General features: G+C 47.4%; 3 protein-coding genes across 3 annotated transcripts; all 3 read left to right on the top strand.

Moving 5' to 3' along the window:
• Positions 1 to 575: 575 nt before the first annotated feature.
• LOC121596750 (vacuolar-sorting protein SNF8) lies at positions 576 to 1,712 on the top strand. The gene is made up of 3 exons (XM_041921955.1): positions 576 to 1,024; positions 1,098 to 1,374; positions 1,460 to 1,712. The coding sequence occupies exons 1-3, from the start codon at positions 685 to 687 to the stop codon at positions 1,593 to 1,595; spliced, it is 753 nt and encodes a 250-aa protein (XP_041777889.1). The 5' UTR covers positions 576 to 684; the 3' UTR covers positions 1,596 to 1,712.
• A 2,443-nt stretch (positions 1,713 to 4,155) lies between these two features.
• Positions 4,156 to 7,144, top strand: LOC121595825 (protein VAC14 homolog). Its single transcript, XM_041920081.1, has 6 exons — positions 4,156 to 4,419; positions 4,490 to 5,951; positions 6,028 to 6,146; positions 6,210 to 6,289; positions 6,377 to 6,542; positions 6,632 to 7,144. Exons 1-6 carry the CDS (start codon positions 4,322 to 4,324, stop codon positions 6,756 to 6,758), a joined length of 2,052 nt encoding a protein of 683 aa, XP_041776015.1. The 5' UTR covers positions 4,156 to 4,321; the 3' UTR covers positions 6,759 to 7,144.
• Positions 7,145 to 10,889: 3,745 nt separating this feature from the next.
• LOC121591468 (transmembrane protein 41 homolog) lies at positions 10,890 to 18,646 on the top strand. The gene is made up of 4 exons (XM_041911983.1): positions 10,890 to 11,410; positions 15,597 to 16,166; positions 16,248 to 16,376; positions 16,594 to 18,646. The coding sequence occupies exons 2-4, from the start codon at positions 15,877 to 15,879 to the stop codon at positions 17,099 to 17,101; spliced, it is 927 nt and encodes a 308-aa protein (XP_041767917.1). The 5' UTR covers positions 10,890 to 11,410; positions 15,597 to 15,876; the 3' UTR covers positions 17,102 to 18,646.
• The last annotated feature ends 1,749 nt before the right edge of the window (positions 18,647 to 20,395 follow it).

The following is a 20,395-nucleotide window of genomic DNA, read 5'->3' as shown; positions in this document are numbered from 1 at the left end:
AAATTTAGAAGGTTTGCTTGAGTAAAGTGTATTAGGTTGAATTGACCAATTAAATTTGAATTGGTAAGAAAATAAAACCACACCAAAAATACCTTTAGTGTCCGTAATTCGTAGCAAAACGGTATCTAGGAGACTCCTAAGTTTTTCTGTAAGAGGAAGAATGAAAAGATATTTTCTTTTGAAAAAAAAAACCGTGTTTGAATTTACAAATTTAGGACTATTGTAGTCCACGAGAAAACACAACTATCCTGCAGCTTTTAATTTTCTGGAATATAATTTTTTTTTTGCAATGCTAACATATATTTATGCATAGCACTGTTGATTTTGAATGTCGAACAATGCCAACTCAAAACTGAAATGAAGCGACCGACCTTTATAATTACCGATTTGCTTCACTGAGTTGTATTTCAGCTCATACAAATATTTACCTCTAAGTAATGAACATATTCCTTGGTAATTTCTCGTTTAATTTGAATTATTTCGATATGTTAGTGCTTGAAAACGCTTCTCATTGACCATTGTTTACATCCAGTGCGCACTGGCTACTGTCACACGCAAACGCAACTTGTCAAAATCAGCTGCTGGCAGCCCGTTTGCTTGCCGCTTGCTACGTAAACAAACCGTGCGCTGCCGACCGTAGTGACCGAAATTTTGTAATATTTGGTGCAAAGAAGTGTGCAAAAAATGCGACGACGGGCCGGCGTTGGTGCGATCCAGAAGCAGCGCCTCGAGGCGGAGAAGTACAAGGACAAGGGTACCGAGCTGCAGGAGTCCCAGTTCGAGCAGATGGTGAAGCAGATGGAAGCGCTGAAGGAGAACCTGGAAGAGTTCGCGTCCAAGCACCGGAGCGAGATCAAGAAGAACCCCCAGTTCCGGCGCCAGTTCCAGGAGATGTGTGCCGCGATCGGGGTGGATCCGCTCGCGTCGGCCAAAGGCTTCTGGAGCGTGCTCGGGATGGGCGATTTTTTCTACGAGCTGAGCGTGCAGGTGGTGGAAGTTTGTCTGGCCCACAACCACATAACGGGTAAGCCAGCAGCGTGCGCGGGCAATGGCGCGATGCACATTTTAAATGCCGTGTTTCATCGCCTTCCATACAGGTGGTCTGATGGATCTGGACGAGCTGCGCAATCGGTTGGTGGCGGCCCGCGGCAAGAGCCAAACTCACCAGGAAATCACAACCGAGGACATACTGATGGCGACGAAGAAGCTGAAAATATTCGGCAACGGCTTCACCGTGTACTCGGTCGGGAAGAACCGGCACATGGTGCAGTCCATCCCGGGGGAGCTCAGCCTGCAGGAGACGACGGTGCTGAGTGCGGCCACGAACCAGGGGCAAGGGTTCGTGACGGTCGCCTCGCTCATGAGCGATCTTGGGTAGGGTGTTGGTTCGCTGGCAAGAGGTAGCTGTAGTGGCATTTTGGTTTGTTTTTTTAACACACTGCCCCATTCTTCCTTCCAGATGGACGCAGGCGCGTGCGGAACAGGCGGTGGAGAAAATGCTCGGCGAAGGGATGGCATGGATCGATACGCAAGGGGAGGAGAAGTCGTACTGGTTCCCGAGTCTGTTCCCGGGACGACTAACGGCCAAAGTTTGAGGCGCCAGGGACCGTAATGTCTGTACGCAAAAGGGTGATTAATTTTTGTATAGGTTAATTCAAAACTAGGTGCCGGTGCGTTGCCATCAGTGCCAATAATAGATTATATTGAACAAATCTAGGGCCACAATTTATGCTTTATTGCAGTGTTTGTCAGAAATTCTCCTACTTGAAGGAGATACCACACTAACCGAAAGCGTTGGAAGCTAACCGAAAGTACTGCTAGCTTGTCCATGCCTTCTACTTTTTGTCATGTTGCAGAGCCAAATCGATTCTGAAGCTGAGACCGGTTCCGAATTAGGACTGGCCTTCATCGAGTGTCTGAGCCTATATGCAGAGCTGTAACAGCTTTCGCAGATTTTGCATTTTGTGCGAATTTTGCGTTTGGTGTGGATTTCGCCCGTTTTTACTCTTCATTGACGCGGATTTTGCGGAAAGTAAAAAAATAGCCGATAGAATCGTCATCATTTTTACATCTGTGTCAAACACCCCATGACACCCCAAACACCCCAAACACAAAATCGAAGTCCATGAACTTCTCGTTTTAACAATCGTTACATTAACACGTTGAACGAAACATAATCACAATCAGGACGATGGGTTTCATTCATCTCCAGCTTTGTTTCTGATAATCAAAGCGATACAGGGTGGCAGTCAAAGTATTAATGAGCGAAATAAGAAAACTGATTTTGTTTTAATGCAATTCGATGATAAATACAATTTGAACAAGAGAGCATACAAAATATGACGAATCTCATGTTCTTGCATCTGTATTCCGCTTTTTTGACACAGCAACAGCTGGTTTTCCTCTCGGGAAAATGTTTGAAGGGCATGAAGCTGCTCATCTTCTGTTGGACCACCTTATCATGTTAAGCAAGGATGACCCATAAGTCAACCAAAATCCTGAGCGCATAATAAACAGCATTCGTAAAAGAGGATTCCAGCTCGTTGATACAGATCTGCAAGTGGGTTGTCGAATCGATGGCAATGAATTAATCGACATGTTTAAATCCGTATTCGTGCTGAAGAATATTACCCTCAAACAAATTACATTTATGATGAAACTGGCTTACTCTTGAAAAAAAATTATTCTGTTTGTTCTATTTAAAAAAATCGTTCCAGAAACAATGTATTTGGGAAAAATTTAAGAAAACACTAAACCAATCGATCACTTTTTCAATGACGACAACGATAGTGAACTTCAAATATCGTCTCGATCCTAATAATGACAAAATTGCTCGTATATGCCCATTTTATCAGCACATTTGCAGCCTTGGAACCAATTATTTCAATTTTCAAAGTATGGAAAAAAGCCTCCCGCACAACGAGTTTGTCGTATAACAAGTGAGTCACTGGAACGGATTAAACTCGTTATGAGGAGTTCCACCGTATTTTGATTAGTAATGGGAACAATGATGTTTTTGTCGGAATTGTTTCCGGTTGGATCCGAAGTTTTCTGGAATCGATTCCGGATAGTAGGTCCGGAATCTGTTTCCGCCATTGGCTTTGGAATCGGCTCCGGAATAGGAATTTGCTCCGAAATCAGAGTCGGCTTCGAAATCGGAGTCAGTTTCGGCAATTTTCATAAGAATAGGCGTTTGGGTCCAATGATGTATTAATAGCCGGAAATAATAAAAATTGACTTCTAAACTATCAATTCTCATGCAGATTTCCGAACTGATTCCGCTTCTGAAACTTCTTTTTTTCAATTTAAGAACTGCGCTCTTCTTCAATTCTCAATCCGGAGCTAAATCCATTTCTGGAGTCCGGAATCGGCTGCGAAGTCAACTCCTGAACCGGCTCCGGAATCTACTCCGCAATCGGAACCGATTCCAGCATAGAAATTGATACCGAATACGGAATCGGGTAGGTCCGATTCCGAGCTCCCATCAATAATTTTGATGTGGATGGCACAGGTGAAAAGAATTTCAAAACAGTTGTGAGGAAAAAAATGTGGGTACGAGAAATAAGCTGAATATATCTCTTTAGCGATTCCAATTTAAAACGAAACAATATTTTGCACTTAAGGCAAAGCAGTTATTTAAATATTAAATACAATATCATATTGAGTTTTTTTTTTTTTCAAATTCATAAATTGTTTCGAATTTTCTAGCCGTGCATAAAACCTTTCTATCTCTCCTTCCATTTTTACATATAACTGAGAATGATTTTTCATTATTAATTCTATTTAATAAATTAGTTCAATAAATCTATTCAATAATAATTGAAGATTAAATAATTCAATAAATCTATAACTTGCATTCATATTGGCGCCGATCTCAAACGGCTTGACGCGGATTTTACGGGTTTTAAATCGAGACTTCTATAACAGCTCTGTATATGGCACTTTTTGTAGTTTTCCCTACCTGTGTATCGATTACCTTTTGAAGTTCCATTCTAACAAATACGGCTTCTACAAGGCAATGAGGAGCAGATGAAATATTCGCACAAAATATATCTTTTATTCAACTGAAACGTTTTGCTTCTCGAGCCACCCTGTACGTTTCTACACCTACAACGCGCGTTCGCTCAAATTCACATTCACAGTGGATGTAAACAATGCCGCTGTCAGTGCTGTCATTCGCACTGCTCGCCGCTGCGTCAGTGGTCTGTTGTGCGTTGCATCGGGTGGGAGGGAAGGCATAAACAAACCACCCCATAATCGCACCAGCACCGCAGCAGATAAGAGCTGTTCGATTAGTCACTTTCTGGAGGCAGAGGACAAGATGGAAAATGCCTTTGCACCGATCAGCGAGGCGTGCGTTAAGGCGCTCAGCGACAAAACGTACGATAAGCGCAAGGTGGCCGCCCTCGAGATCGAAAAGTAAGTAAAGTGCAGCGGTGGGGACTTTTCTTTTGGCTCGACCACTAGCTCTAGCTCTGTCCTGTTGCAGGATGGTGACCGATTTCAAGATGAAAAAGAACATGACGCAGATCAAGCGCATCATCGACGTGCTGAGCCGGGACTTTGTGCGGTCGAACGACGCGAACAAGAAGAAGGGCGGGCTGATCGCGCTGGCCGCCACCAGCATCGCGCTCGGCAAGGACACGGAAAAGTTCATCGAGGACATCGTCAACCCGATCATGAACTGCCTGATCGACAACGACAACCGGGTGCGCTTTTTCGCGAGCGAGTCGCTCTACAACGTGGTGAAGGTGGCGCGCGGCGCCGTGCTGCCCTTCTTCCCGAGCGTCTTTAACGCGCTCAGCCGGCTGGTGACCGATCCGGACCAGACGATCAAGAACGGCAGCGAGATACTGGACCGGCTGCTGAAGGACATCGTGATCGAGTCGTCGCAGACGTTCGACCTGGACGCGTTCATACCGCTGGTGCGGGAGCGCATCATGGTGAAGAGTTCGTTCGCGCGCCAGTTCATCATCTCGTGGATCTCGGTGCTGAACGCGGTGCCGGAGATCAACATGGTCGTCTTTCTGCCGGAGATACTGCACGGTCTGTTCCAGATACTGGAGGATCCGCTGCCGGAAATCCAGCGCATGTGCGAGTCGCTGCTCGCCCAGTTCCTGAAGATCATCAAGCAGGACCCGAGCGCGGCCGACATCCCGACGATGACGAACGTGCTGATCGTGCAGGCCCAGTCGAGCAATCCGCTGATCCAGTTTTACGCCATCACCTGGATCAAGGAGTTCGTGCAGCTGTCCGGGGGCGAGATACTGTGCTTCGCGAGCGGCATCTTCACCGCCATCCTGCCCTGCCTGGCGTTCGAGAGCGACGCGAAGAAGAACATCAAGGACTGCGCGAACGCGGTCAACCTGCACCTGCTCGAGCTGATCTCTAGCGGCGAGGACAAGCAGAAGAATCTCAGCTACCTCGACCTCAACTCGGTGATGGAGGTGCTGCGCCAGTACCTGGTGCACAGCCCGGTGCCGACCAAGATAGCGGTGCTCAAGTGGGTGCACCATCTGTTCACCGAGGTGCACGACGAGATGTCGGAGCACGCGAACAAGCTGTTCCCGGTGCTGCTGCGCGACTGCCTGTCGGACAGCTCGGACGAGGTGGTGCTGCAGGCGATCGTTGTGCTGGCGGAGATCGTCAACTCGGCCACGGTCAAGGGGAACGACTTCGACCAGACGCAGTACCGGCAGTTTCTGGTCGAGCTGCTCAACCTGTTCAGCGAAAACAACACGTTCCTGGAGAAGCGGGGCACGCTCATCATACGGCAGCTGTGCCGGCTGCTGAACGCGGAGTACATCTACCGGACGTTCGCGGAGATTTTACTCGAGGAGCGCATCAACCTGAAGATTGCCTCCACCATGGTGCGGACGCTCAACATGATCCTGCTGACGACCTCGGACCTGTTCGATCTGCGCAACATGCTGCACGACATCCGGAACGAGGTGAGGCGTCGCGATTTGGTGCCGGCCTGGTGGAAGGAGAGTGCTTATACATTTCATTTTCTTTTTGTTTCTACAGAAATCTGCCTCACTGTTCGAGTGCCTTTACAAATGCTGGGCGCATTGTCCCGTCTCGACGCTTTCGCTCTGTCTGCTAGCGCAATGCTACCAGCACGTGTCCGAGATAGTTACGCTATTGTAAGTCCCTATCTATACCATCGCCAACAACGCCTGCAATGTACCATATCTTTCTCCTTCCAGTGCCGATATTGAAATAACGGTCGACTTTCTGGTGGAAATTGACAAGATGGTGCAGCTGATTGAATCTCCGATCTTTGCGTGTAAGGCTCTTTCGATAAAACCCGTTGTTCGTGTCATTTCTTTTGTACAGTAATGCTTTTTCCATCTTTCTATCTTCTCCCCTGTAGCATTACGGCTCGCGTTGATATCGCACTCGAACGATAATGCCGACGCACAGCATCTTTCCCGTGCACTGTACGGTATACTGATGCTTCTGCCCCAGACCGAAGCGTTCCATCTGCTGAACAATCGGTTAAAGTGTGTGCCTAACTACTGGAGCCAACCGAACAAGATGTAAGTAGTTGTTTTAGTTAGCAATATAAATGAAATATGCCACTTCACTCACAACTGTACTCCTTCACCTTTTCCTTCGCACCATGCAGCAGCTCCAAGTCTACCAACGAAAGCCAGTGCAACATCAAGTTTGACGAGCTGTTCACCTACTTCAAGTACGTGCAGGATCTGCATCACCAGAAGCGCGTCGAAAAGCGAAAGAAAAATCAATTTTAAACCATTCCCCTGCTCTACTATCCCCTCCTCTTCCCATCCTCCCTGTGGACGCGTAGAACGGATCAATCGATGTTTTGTTATAAATTGTAAGCCAAAAATCAGCCTACCGTTCGATATAAGTTCCCTTTCGCGCCCCCATTGGTGGAAGATTTTAAAGTCAGCTCCAATCAGTCTCCCGATCGATGCGTTCTGCCGACGACGAGGTGTTCGTGCTGTGCGTAAATTAAAACAGGCAACAATAAAGAAGCCGATCCGTGTTTTCGATTTAATATTCTACATTCCATGTACACTGCTGTCAACGGGGGTTAATAATCACGACTATCGCATATGATAGCTTATGAACAAAATATACAGTAAACAAAAAGGCACATACATTGCCAAATGTATAGACTCTTGCATTTTTAATACTCTTTGGAGGAATGCAGCAGACGGTACCATAACTAAATGGACATTCGTTATGTTTAATGTTTATAGTATTGTCAAGGGACTGCAGAGCCCACTCGAAACTACTCTTCTACGAATACATGTACATATAAATAGCATAAATAGCAGCACAGGACAATCGATAAGACGCCCGGCGATGAATGCTGAATACGATCTGCGAGCTTAGGAAGCCCCAGCGGCAGGCATCTTGTATCATAGTCGAGCCGTCGGTGCCAGTCACGAAGGGTAAGGCATGTTGCCCTCTGCTGAATTGACTCTAGCCGCGCCATAGCCTGAGTAGATGAAGGCCACCAAATAATGCCTGCGTATTCCAGCAACGGTCGAACAAGAGCACAGTAAAACGTCATGATGCACAGGGGGTCACGGAGAGCACGTGTCATGTTACCAATTAGTCCTAGCATACTCCCCTGGCTACAACGACGTCGAGCTGTGCATCGAAGGAGAGTCTAGCGTCTAGATAGACGTCGAGGCCTTTGGCACAAAACACTCTTTCAAGACCCCCAAGACTTATATGTCCGTTTAGCATATAGGTGTAATGTGCAGGCGTACGCGATCTACTGAATGTGATAGCAGCACACTTCTCGATGCTGACAGCTAAAGCGTATCGCCTTCACCAGGAGTCGAACTCAATGAAGGATGCTTGAAGACGCTGATGGTCTTCGGGATTCCGGATCTCACGGTAGATTTTTGCATCATCTGCTTATAAAAGGCAGTTGGAGTCGGCCAGTACCGAGATCACGTCGTTAATGTAGAGCAGGAACAGTAGGGGGCCCAGGTTACTGTCCTGTGGTACACGGGAAAAAGCGCAGATATGTCTGGACAGATATTGACCAAATCCGACCGCGTAGCATCAATCGGCGAGATAAGATTTAAACCACAATACCAGGGATGGTGGCAAATCGAGTCTGTCAAGCTTAGCAAGAAGGATACTGTGGGAAACACTGTCAAAGGCCGCCTTAATATCCGTATCGATGGTGTCCACTTGGAAGCCGTTATCAATGGATCTATGGCAAGTGCTCACAAATTGAACTAGGTTTGTTGTAGTGGATCTTTTAGGTACAAAGCCGTGTTGATTTATTCTGATGTAGTTGTAGGCCGATGCTAAGAGAGGTCCATACATAAAAAGCTCAAAAACTTTGGCGCATGCACTTAAGGATGTAATCCCACGAAAATTGTTTGCATCCCTTTTTATGTATAGGTTTTTATGTATAGGTGTATGATGCAGCGCAAGGTTTGTGTATTATCGCAGGGACATCATCAGGGGCAGGGGAGCTGGAGTTCTTTAGGCGGTCGATTCCTTTTAAAACCATAGATTCAGTGACGACGAGACATGTAGGACAGACAGCATCGATAGGTGTGTTAATGAGTGCATGGGATACATCGTCGGGATGAATGTTGTTAGACACAAAGCTATCTTCGAAAAACGTTGCGTTATTTGCGATTTATTTAAAATCCATCATTTAAAAATTTGTCAAAAATACTTTTTATTTATTTTTTAAACCACTGCTTAAGAACTAGTCTCATAAAATTCACTAAATCTTTAAAAAAAGCATGTAAAAAAATCTTTTTTCACTTTTTTTAGTATAATTCTCCTAAAATGTGCTTCGCACATTTTCTAAAAAAAAGAATAGGTTTATTATACTCAAAAAATTCTACGAAAATTTTCGGAGAAAGATGGCTGTGGTTTACACACACATTTAAAATTCAAATCAATCGAATTCTCAGAATTAAATAAATAAGCAATCAAAAGCGATTTGGCTACCCGGGTAGCCGGTTGCCTGTAATAGGGTTTATCCTGTAAAATGGCAACTTAAAAAATGACCAACCGAACTCCATTGCCTGGCAGTACGTAGATCTACATTCCTTCCACTAAGAGCAAGGATGGAGCATTTCAGTGTTGAATCCCAGTAATCACAGTAATAATGGAAGTGAGCACGTCGGTGTGACATGGCCCGGTCAACAATCGTTCTCCAGGATGCTCGGTCCCTGGCTGCAGCCTCCCATCCATGTAGACAACCGATCTCTACCAGGTCTCGCTTCATCTGATCCAGCCATCGAGTTCGATGTGCTACCCTGCGCCTTATGCTGAACTGGGGATCGCTGTCGAACACCTTCTTGGTGGGGCATGAGTACAGCATCCTCATAATATGCGCCAGCTATTGTATCCTGTCAGCCTTCGCCACCGTCAGGATGCTCGTCGTACATGCTCGAACACACTGCCAATGATGGACCGGAGGATGCGTGGCTCAAACACGCTCAGAGTATTTGCATCCTACGCTCGAATGGTCCAAGACTCGTGTCCATAGAGGACCACCGTGCGAATCAATGTACGATATATCTTACATTTTTTGCGGGCTCGAAGTCTTCTGGATCTCAGCAGTCGGTGAAGCCCATAGTATGCATGATTCTCCAGCACAATGCTGATGTAGTTGTCCGAAGTAACGACCATGCCGAGATAGCAGAAGGTGTACGCCTCACACTTTCGCTTTTGTTCTGCCGATGATGTCGATGCCATCCGCGTAGCCAAGAAGTTGGAGAGACCGGTAGAGGATCGTGCCACGGATGTCGTTGTCTAGTCCCGTGCATCGAATGACACCTTCCAGGGCGATGCTGAAGAGCAGACAGGAGAGTTCATCACCATTGCCTCAGATCCCTGTGAGATTTGAACGATTCCGACTCTTACCTTGCATTGCTCCCCATTAATGGTGGTCTCTAACTGCCGGATCAACTTCCCAGGGAAGCGGTACCGCAGCTCATTCCGGTGTATGGTGTCGTAGGCCGTCTTAAAGTCGATGAACAGGTGGTGCGTAGGGGACCTAGTACTCTTTAGTACAAAATTTGTAGCAAGGGTCACCAGTGGCGGATCTAACGGTAGGCGTACTAGGCGGTCGCCTAGGGCCCCGCCGATTTAGGAGCCCCGTAGATCGCTAGTCTATAGTATGCCGTATGGACAGATAACTAGCAACAAGGGCCCCGGAAGGATGGGGCCCCGAGGCTGGCGAATCATTTGCACCCCCCCCCCTCCCCCTCCACCCTCCCACCCCCGACCGCAAACAATTTAGAGCCTTTGATGGTGATTTCATAGGGGCTCCCGATGGCATTTCAAGTTTACTGTTTAACCGAACACCATTTACCATTTACAGGGGATCTCAACTCGTCTTACCGCCTAGGGCCCCCGATACCATTAATCCGCCACTGAGGGTCACAAGTCTGCAGAATAGGATCTGGGACAGTATCTTGTAGAATCTTGTGATGGCTCGAAAATTCAAGAATTCCAGCCTGTCGCTCTTTTTGTAGATTAGATGGATGACACCCAGCTTCCACTCCCCCGGTAGTTCCTCCTGCTCCCAAATTTTCATGATCAGCTGATGCATTTCGACGGTAAGCCTCTTCGACTGCACCCTTTTCTGCCACTTGCGCCAGCCTGTGCTGCCTCTGCTCCATGCAGATGTCCTTCGAAGTAGTACTTCCACCTTTCGACCACCTCGCACTCCTCCGTCAGGTGATAAAATAAAAATAAAAGCGTAATAAACAAAATTAACAACAACTCGCTAGAATCATCATCACTCAACGGCTCGAAGGGCCAAGAAAAGGTCTTTTAAATTTAAACCCCTTCGAGCAGTCGAGCAGCTGGCGAGCAGCTGTCAAACCGCCGTCAGTGTCGTGCGGTAGCCGCATCTGGCCACGGCTTCATTCGTGTGCCATCGTTCGGTCGGGCCGACTGCCGTTCCCTTGGTGCATTTTGTTTCCCCGCAATTTCTATATATTTTCTACACCCAGCCCTTGCTGGAAATTTTGTCCGTGTGTTGTGTGTGGTGTGTGTTTGCGGGGTGTAAAAAAAACGTTTATCGTTCCCTTTATCAGCACCGCGGTGGCATAGAACAGTCGCTCTCTCCAATCAGCCCGCAAGTGGTGGAGGCAGTTCGCTGGCGGTGTGTTGCAGTTTATCCTTCCTTTCTGCCTGGCGCGGCAGCCAACTATCAACAGCGAAACGTACGCGCGCGCACACGCATCATCCCGTCTCGGCAGGGCAGCGCAGCGTACCAAACAAGCCGAAAAATCGTGTCGTGTTTTGCCCCATTCCGGAACGCGTGACCAACAAGGCGTTTGCAAACAGCGGCAGCACCAGCTCGGGAAGGAGAGTGCCAACAGCCAACACAACCAGTGCCAGGCACGTCAACAATAGTAGCCGAAGGGCAATCGGAAAGGTATGACGATTTTACACAACAATGTCCATTTGCAGCCAACTATCGCTATCGATCCCTGCCGAAAACGTGTCCGTCTGTGCGTGTATGTGTGTGTGTGTGTTTTACTTGCCCCTGCAAAAGGATTTTCTATACAAAACCGGAAGGAAGAGGTGCACGCCATTTCCCTTGCGAGCAGCGGGTGGCTTTATTTGGACCGAGCAAGGACAACGGCTCCGAAGAGCGCGCGAGCACGTACAACAACAAAAAAAAAAGACAAAATGTTCCACCACCTTCCAGTTTGGGGTGGTGTGCCATTGTCTTCGGCGGCAAAACGACCGCTGCTGCGGCAAACTCGTTTCGTGCGAGAAACGGTGCTGCAAAGAGCCTTGAGCCATTTGGGAGTACGTAACAGTCAGCCCACCTTCGTCGCCCTCAGCCCACAACGGCGCGCTTAAACAACACGCCATACAGCAACAGCAGAGAGAGAGAGAGAGAAAAAAAACACATCATTCGAGTGAAACAGTAACGGGCGCGCGCGTAGTAGTGCTGTAGTAGTGTAGTGTTAGTAGTGGGAGGTGGGGAGATAATTACGACACAAGGTCGGACCACCACGCATCAACGGTGGGGCGCTGGCGAGTGCGAAAGCGAGATAAAAATAAGCCTGCGCAACGGTGGATAACAAGGCAGCAAAACATCAGGCGATACGTCTTTGTTGTAAATGGGGTGGCGGGGAGGGAGCTGTAGGGATGGAATATGGTTTCATCGTCCCCCCCCCCCCCCTCTGCACGCACCCGACATGAGCCGTTTCGGTGACACTATGGGGATGGCGAAGATGATAAGGAAGTCACACGCTGAGCTCAAAGGAAACCCCACGGCGAGACAGAACAAGCGCAGCACCCAATGCCCCTTCCATGTCCATCGGTTCACACACACACACACATACGCGTAAAGAATCGTATGATCTGCATGCGCCGATCAGCAGGGGCATAATCCACCCATCAGCTGGCTAGAGAACGGGCGAGCCGCAAACGCGCAATAAGAAACACGCGGAAAGAAGCCTGCGATTGCAACAACAACAACAAAAAACGAAACAAAACAAAACATCCACCCGCCCAAAAGAAAAAGCCGTGGTGTTGCTTTGGTTGCTTTGCGCGGGCGAAAGGAAGTTTCACTTTCATTGCATTCCAATTTCGTTCTACTGCCTCCGGTTCTTTTTCGTTTGCCTTCGGCAACGTGTGCTACAATCCCTACTCTATTCTGGTCGTGCAAATGCGTTTTTTTTTTTTTGCGCAAACTACGCCTTTGTGTAAAATGGCAACGCGAAAGCACGAACTGGAATTGTAAATAGTGTACATAAAAAAAATGGAACATTGCTGTGCGGGGGAATTCCCTTGAACCGTTCACTGACACGTTCTCTCCTTGTTTGAATTGTGCCAAAGCTCTTCGATTGGGGCGTGGTGATGGCTAATCCGGAGAGGAGCTGTGGATCTGGTGCGCAAAATATCCTAATCCGATTCCGGATAAAAAGCTGGACTCGACTCCGAAAGAGTCTAGATAGGTCCGAATCAGTTCGAATCATTTCGAATCAGTCCGGATCTGTCCAGTTGAGTCCGGATGGGTCTGGATTAGTGTTGAGTCAATCTGATTCAGATTCATGAATCCGAGTGAATCTTTGGAATGATTCAAGGAATCTGAATCTCGAAAGAATAATGAATCTTAAAAGATTCTTATACCTCGAAAGATTAAAGAATGTCAAGGGATTGAAATATCTCAAAAAAAATCATAGAGCTTGAGTTTTTTTTTTATTATTCTGCCTCTTGGCGTACCAACCTACGTAGTCATACCAGCCTCTACGGGCTTTTGAGACTTATTGGCAAGTACCACGCAGCCGGATAGTTTTGTTTGCTACGGATAGGAGATGCGAGACTTGAACCCACAATGGGCATGTTGTAGTTGGGATTGGGCAAATTCAATATGAAAAAAAAAAATCACACATCTCTAAACAGTCATGAATCCATGGAGATCTATGAATTTTTATAGATTTATAAATCTTATAGATTAATGAATCTCTAAAGATACATGAATCGTTCGAGATTCATGATTTTTTAGAGATTTATGAGTCCTTGGAAATTCAAGAATATTTAGAGATTCATGAATCTGTAAAAATTCGACTCGAGATTCGAATCACTCTTCACTGCAGATTCATATGAATGAGTCTCAACGAAAGATTCATGAAACCCAACACTAGCCGGGATGAGTCCGGTAGAGTCCGGGCGAGTAGTTAAGGTTGGCATTTCAATTGCTGGTTCCCAAAATGAATTCCGGAATTAATCTGTCGTTGGCCAAATTCGACAGCAAAATCCGCTTGGCCAATGTAACAACACGCTCGGAATTACAGAACAGATTTTTATGTCAAAAATATCTTTTTATTAGAAATTATTATGATGGCAATGAAATACCTTCTTGCATGCAGTACAAGGTTTACGTTCGAAAGTGACTTGAAAAATCCGGTGTAGTCAAAAGCAGTAAGGCTATTTCAATTTTGATTTCAACTTGAAAAGGAACGCACTCATCAAGAATCGTCGGAACGATAATGGATATTCATGCTGGGTATTAGCAATTGCACCTCCAATCTAAAGTACTCGCCCGGAATCGACCGAACTCGACCAGACTCGTGTGAACCTGTCAGTTCATGAAGATTCTGCAGTATGTCCCCCCCTCTCTCTCTCTCTCTCTCTCTCTCTCTCTCTCTCTCTCTCTCTCTCTCTCTCTCTCCCTCTCTCCTCTCGTTTACAGGGTTTTCTAAGGTTTTTTGCTTGTTTCCCGATTGATTGGTTGTTTCCCATAGCTTTTTGGTTCTTCTCAATATTTATTGGACGACACCTATCGGAATCGGCTCCAGAATTGGCTCCGGAATCGGTTCCGGAATCCAAATTGGCTCCGGAATCCAAATTGGCTCCGAAATCAGAATCGGCTTCAAAACGGAATCGGTTTCGACATATCCATAAGAATAGGCGTTTGGGTTCAATTATACAACGTATTTAAAGCCGCAAAGAATCAAAATTTATTTGCAAACGTAAATCCATTCTCATGGAGATTCCCGGACTGATTTCGCTTCTGAAACTCCGTGTTGCAATTCAAGAACTGAATCTCATTCCGGAGCAAATTCTATTTTTGGAGTCAATCCTGATTCCGTTAACGTAACGAATTGAGATTCCAAGGTCGATTCCGATTCCGGAGCTGATTCTGATCCCTCGCTCCAGAATCGGAGTCAACTTCAGAATCGGCTTCGGAATTGATTCCGAGTACGAAATTGGAATCGGGTAGGTTCGATTCCGAACTCCCTCCACTACTGTATTAGCTGTTTTTCGTCCATCAGAGACTGAGGCTGAATCCGGATCTGATCCTGCATCTCTAGTTCGAACTCATCCAGACCCATCCGGACTCTTGTGGGCTGATCCGGACTCATCCGAACTGCTCCGAACTGATCCGGACTGACTCGGATTTGGAGTCGATTAGTCCGGGTTTTTTTCCGTGCACTTTTTAGAAAAACAGGAAAATGACTTTAAAATATTTCATTCGCATCTCGTTCGCTTGCACGCACACACACAAAAACCTGCTTTTTCAAATGTACTGTAACACACACCTGTCAAACCCTGTATAAATATTCTTGAGCAAGTCGGCTCAGCCATGCATCGCGAGGTTGAGCGAGATGCGGTTTGCTTTTATGACCTATTTTACGGTTGATAACGAAACAGACGAGGGTTACTTATCTGCTTCCTGTGTTTATATGTATGTCAATTTCTAATTGATTTATTTAGACACCGTGAGAAAGACACCGCGCCGGGAAGGTGCGCCTCTAGTTGCGTTCTGTACCAAGGCGCATAGGAATTCAAATTTAAATTCGCTCGCGATGTATAAATAGCGTGAATAGAAAATCTCCCCCAAAATGTGCCGCATGACAACCCTCCCCAGAATCGTTCGTATTTTCTATTTATTCAGCCGGCCTAACCACGTGTCGCATTGCGGTAGGCGCTGCTCGGCTCGCTACCATACACACGATGGACTGACACTTTCTGTTACGGTTGTGTGACATTGTTAGTGTTAGCTTCCGGTAGATGTACATTCATTTCTCGTCATCGTGATCTCACACACCCGCCCGCGTCCTGTATGTTTCTACCCTTCTACTCACGTTCTCTCTTTGTAGGTATATATTAATCATCGGCACACACACGCGGCTGCGGTTGCTGCTGCACACGTATCGTACGATTGGACCGTACCGTACCGTATCTGCGCTTGGGTGTGATAGTGTCGTGCACCAGCCGGACGGGCTTTATTCATCCATCATCAAGCGCGAGCCGCGTGCGGCGCAGATACGCAGCCAGACAGCGACGATTCAGCAGATGCTCCACTGGTCGCGTCAGTAGAGGAAAAACAAGGCAAACAGAGGGACGACATCCCAAAAAGGTCGACACCGAGGGGCAGCAATGGCACCGGATGCGAACGGGACGGCACTGTACGGCAGCAGCAACAACAACAACCACCACCACCATCACGAGCAGAAGCTGGTGCAGCAGCGCCCGTCCGCCACGATGAACGGGTCCGCCAAGGCGGCCAACGGTGGGCCGCCCCAGCCCCAGCAGCACAGCAAGGCATCATCACCGCCGGCGGACGAGGATCGGTCCGCCCGGCAATCGCTCATCATTCTCGCGGCCATCTTCTTCACCAGCCTGTTCGCGATGGTGTACGTGTACGCGATGTTTCCCCAGCTGGAAGAGTAAGTGTCCCTCCCCCCCTCCTCGGGTTTCCCCATCCCCAGTGCTAACCACGTTAGGCCCTTTTCCCCTCCCGTTCGCAGGTCGGAAAAGCAATATCTGAAGGTGCCGTTCGATATCGAGGACGCGAAGCAGCTCGGCCGGGTGCTCGACCGCTACAAAGACCTGTACAATCTGGAGGTGATGTTCGGCATCATACTGGTGTACATATTGTAAGTATGCCGGCAAACCCTTTGCACCTTCTACCGCAAGTTGCGCTTTGCGTTGCACACGCTTGTCTGCGCCTGGCTTCTGTGGCTGTTTGTCTACTTTTATTGCGTTTTTAATTCTAATCTCTATTTCTTTCTCTATCTCTCTCTTTCTCTCTCTCTCTCTTTCTCTCTCTCTCTCTCTATCTTCCTCTCTATCGCGCTTCCTATGCCTACGCAGTCTGCAAACGTTTGCCATTCCCGGCTCGCTGTTCCTCTCGATACTGAGCGGCTTCCTGTACAGCTTCCCGGTCGCCCTCACGCTCGTCTGCTTCTGTTCCGCGCTGGGCGCCACGCTGTGCTACCTGCTCTCTCAGCTGGTGGGCCGCCGGCTGGTCAAGTACTACTTTCCCGAGCGGGCCCACCACTGGGCGAAGCAGGTCGACCGGCACCGGGACGATCTGCTAAGCTACATGCTGTTCCTGCGCATGACGCCGTTTCTGCCGAACTGGTTCATCAACCTAGTCGCGCCGGTCATCGGCGTACCGCTCTACCCGTTCGCGCTCGGCACCTTCCTCGGCGTGGCGCCACCCTCGTTCATCGCGATCCAGGCGGGCAAGACGCTGTACAAGATGACCAGCTCGAGCGACGCGTTCAGCTGGGGCTCGATCGCGATGCTGGCCGCCTTCTCCGTCGTCGCGCTCGTGCCAGTGATCTTTAAGCGCTACTTTAAGGCCAAGATCGACTAAATCGGCACACACACACACACACACACACACACACACACACGCATACATACTAAATTCTTGCCCGATGTGTCGTCTGGGTGTGTGCGGAAGCGCGAAAAATTTAGCCGATAGCTTAAATAATCTAGCCAAAGAGTAAATCAAGCAAGCGAGATGAGGGAAACACACACACACACACAAGAGGAAATAAGTTAGACGTAAGACCGCAACTGAGATGAATATTCCTATTAAGGTAATTAGGGAGGACAAGGAAGAAGAAACAACAACAACAACACTGTCGCTAATTACATCGCACACCGATCTTCTTGATCCGGGAAAGGAGCTCGGGAAGAGAGGATCATCGGGATGGAGGAACACAAAAAACACAGCGAAACAGTAGGCAGTGCGCGGCTGTACGGGCGAGTGGGAAAGTAGTTAGAAGAGTTAGACCCAGCTACATAAAAAACATACAAACCAAACGAAAAGCGCTTGGCCATTTGGCAAGACAGGAGTCTTACTTGCCACTGGGCGAGCAAACCTTAAGGCCCATCTCCGTCAAGACATTTTTTAGGTTTGTTTTTTTTTTATGTTTTTTTACACCGGCCGGGCAGCAATAGGGTTACAAACCACACGCAGAAGAAAACGGAGAAAAGGCCATCATCGTGTCTCGAAGCGTAGTAAATTATTAGTTTTTGTTAAAATTGTTTGTAAAAAGGGGAAACAAACCGAACCGAATACGATCGTACTGCAACTAAAGCTCTTTGTCCCAACAAATCAACTCCCAAAACAGTGTAACTGATTTATCAAAGTGTGCGTGTAGGTACGTTTGTATGTGTTTTGTGTGTATGTGTAATTTTGATTTGTTTTATATTGTGATGTAAGCATTATTCTAATGATAAAAAATAGGGGTAAATGGTAGCTGCACACACACATACACGCGCGCGAGCACTTGTCCTAAAGATGAAGAATTGTGTATTAAGCGCGAATGTTAGCGAGGATAAGAAAGATAGGGATTACGGTTTAGATGCGTCAAAAAGGGGTGTAATGGTACGCACGCAAAGCAAGGAAAAGAGAATGGATTTATTTTCGTAGTACGGTACGCGTGTTGTGTAGAATGAGTTGTGCGAAAAAAAACAATACGCTAACAAAATAGCTAATTTTGCATCAAATCAAGTGCTTCAGAGTAAGATAAATTGGAGCTGCATAAGTGCATAGTCAGAGTGTGTGTGTTTGTGTGGAAAGAGGGATAAAGCTAGTAGAAAGGAAGAAAGCGTGCACACGTCTATTTGGGAAGCTTTCGTAGTCATCAGCGATAGGCAAACGCTTCCCGGGACCGGGAAGGCGAGAAAATAATAATTTATTGCAGCAACATAAAGAAGAAAAAAATATCAACGCGCTTGCAAATTGCGCCTCATTTCGACGCAAACCAGGCAAATTGTGACTAGCGAGCATCGAAGGGTATATTTCAACGGTATTATGTGTGGTATTGCTTTTCCCTGTAACATGTACGCGATCGGCGCAATAAATAAGCAACCCCGGACCAAGCAGGCAGAGAACGCTAAAAGCCAACCGCCTCGGTGTAGTCTCTATCTCTCTAGTTGACCTACTCAAGATCATTCTCCACGATGCTCGGTCCCTGGTTGCAGCCTCCCATGCATCCGACATGTTTTGCTTTAGCTGATGGAACCTCGTTGTTCGATGTGCTCTCCTGCATTTCGTGACGAACTGAGGGTCGCTGTAACCTTCTTGGTGGGACATGAGTCCGCCATCCTCATAACATACCCCAGTCATCGTATCCTGCCAGCCTTCGCCTCCATCAGTTCGCCGTTCAGCTGAGCAAGCTCGTGTTTCATCCTTCTCCACGCTCCTTGCTCGAACAAACCGCCAAAGATGGTCTGGCCGCGTCGCTCATCCGAGTGGTCCAAAATTCGTCTCCATAGACGATCATCGCCATAGAGGCGATATATTTAAATTTCCGTGCGATTTCGAATAGTGATGGGAGCTCGGAATAGGACCTACTTGCTTCCGATGCTGTAATCGATTCAGAAGCGAAATCAATTCAGGAATCTCCATGAGAAGTGATCGTTTACGAGTACATTTTGATTTTTTGCGGTTATCAATATTGGACCCATACACCTATTCTTATGGAGATACCGAAACTGACTCCGATTTCGAAGTCGATTCTGATTTCGGAGCCAATTCCCATTTCGGAGCCGATTTCGATTCCGGACCCGATTCCGATTCCGAAACCGATTCTGATTCCTGAACCAATTCCGGAAACTGATTCCGGATTTACTATCTGGATTCGATTCCAGAAAACTTCGAACTACATCACTACTTTCGAAGTCTTCTGAATCTCCGCAGACGGTGAAGCCCATAGTATGCACGATTCCTCTGCTCAATGCGCCTCCGGATTTCGCTGCTGATGTCGTTGTTCGCAGTAACGACCGTCCCGAGATAGCAAAACTCCTTTGCTACCTCGAGATTGTCGCCGTCAACTACTACACTGCTTCACAGATGATCTGAGTCTCCGACAAGCAGGTATTTCGTCTTCGTCGCATTGATTCTCAATCCAATTCTTGTTGCTTCGCGTTTGAGTCGGGTGTACGCCTTCGCTGTTGTTCTGCCGATGATGTCGATGTCATCCGCGAAGCCAAGAAATTGGAGAGACCGATAGAGGATCGTGCCACGGATGTCGTTGTCTAGCACCGTGCTTTTAATGACACCTTCCAGGGCAATGTTGTAGAGTAGATAGGAGTGTCCGTCACCTTGCCACAGACCCCTGTGAGATTTGAACGATTCCGACATCAAAATCGACACTCTCACCTTGCAATGCACTTCGTTCATGGTGGCCTCTATCAGCTGTAGTTCCATATCTCATTCCGGTCTATTTGCCTCCAACAAACCCAGCTTGGTGTAGCTGTCGACAAAATTTGTAGCAAGGGACGCAAGTCTGTAGAACAGGATCTGGAACAGGATCTTGTAGACGGCATTAAGGAATCGGCCGGAATCGTCCAATGTCGGCAGGGATCGTCCAGACATTCGGGTTCGTCCGAAGTCGATCGAAGTAGGCCGGAATTATTATCAGGTTTTTCATTTCGTTGTGTTTTTTTTGTTTTTCACTTTGCGTGTGCATTTCGTATACAGGCCTTTGTTTCGAAGGCCGACTCCGGACGACTCCAGACAACATAGAACGGCACCGGGCAACTCCGGATGACTCCGAACAACTCCGACTCCAAGCAACCCGGACGACTCCGGGCGATTCTGGATGTCTGCAGACGATTCCGAACCGTCTCCGGATGATGCTGGACGGACCTA

This window comes from Anopheles merus, chromosome X, assembly GCF_017562075.2.
Source record: "Anopheles merus strain MAF chromosome X, AmerM5.1, whole genome shotgun sequence".
Taxonomy (NCBI): domain Eukaryota; kingdom Metazoa; phylum Arthropoda; class Insecta; order Diptera; family Culicidae; genus Anopheles; species Anopheles merus.
Note: the sequence above shows the minus strand (reverse complement) of the source record. Positions and strands in the feature narration are given on the sequence as shown.

Excerpts from the sequence above, each read along its gene's own strand:
- LOC121591468 (XM_041911983.1), top strand. The coding sequence starts at position 15,877 with ATGGCACCGGATGCGAACGGGACGGCACTGTACGGCAGCAGCAACAAC. Across the intron at positions 16,167-16,247 it reads ATGTTTCCCCAGCTGGAAGA|GTCGGAAAAGCAATATCTGA; the intron begins GTAAGTGTCCCT and ends TCCCGTTCGCAG. Across the intron at positions 16,377-16,593 it reads ATCATACTGGTGTACATATT|TCTGCAAACGTTTGCCATTC; the intron begins GTAAGTATGCCG and ends ATGCCTACGCAG.
- LOC121596750 (XM_041921955.1), top strand. The coding sequence starts at position 685 with ATGCGACGACGGGCCGGCGTTGGTGCGATCCAGAAGCAGCGCCTCGAG. Across the intron at positions 1,025-1,097 it reads GGCCCACAACCACATAACGG|GTGGTCTGATGGATCTGGAC; the intron begins GTAAGCCAGCAG and ends CCTTCCATACAG. Across the intron at positions 1,375-1,459 it reads TCGCTCATGAGCGATCTTGG|ATGGACGCAGGCGCGTGCGG; the intron begins GTAGGGTGTTGG and ends TCTTCCTTCCAG.
- LOC121595825 (XM_041920081.1), top strand. The coding sequence starts at position 4,322 with ATGGAAAATGCCTTTGCACCGATCAGCGAGGCGTGCGTTAAGGCGCTC. Across the intron at positions 6,147-6,209 it reads TCCGAGATAGTTACGCTATT|TGCCGATATTGAAATAACGG; the intron begins GTAAGTCCCTAT and ends TTCTCCTTCCAG. Across the intron at positions 6,543-6,631 it reads TGGAGCCAACCGAACAAGAT|CAGCTCCAAGTCTACCAACG; the intron begins GTAAGTAGTTGT and ends CGCACCATGCAG.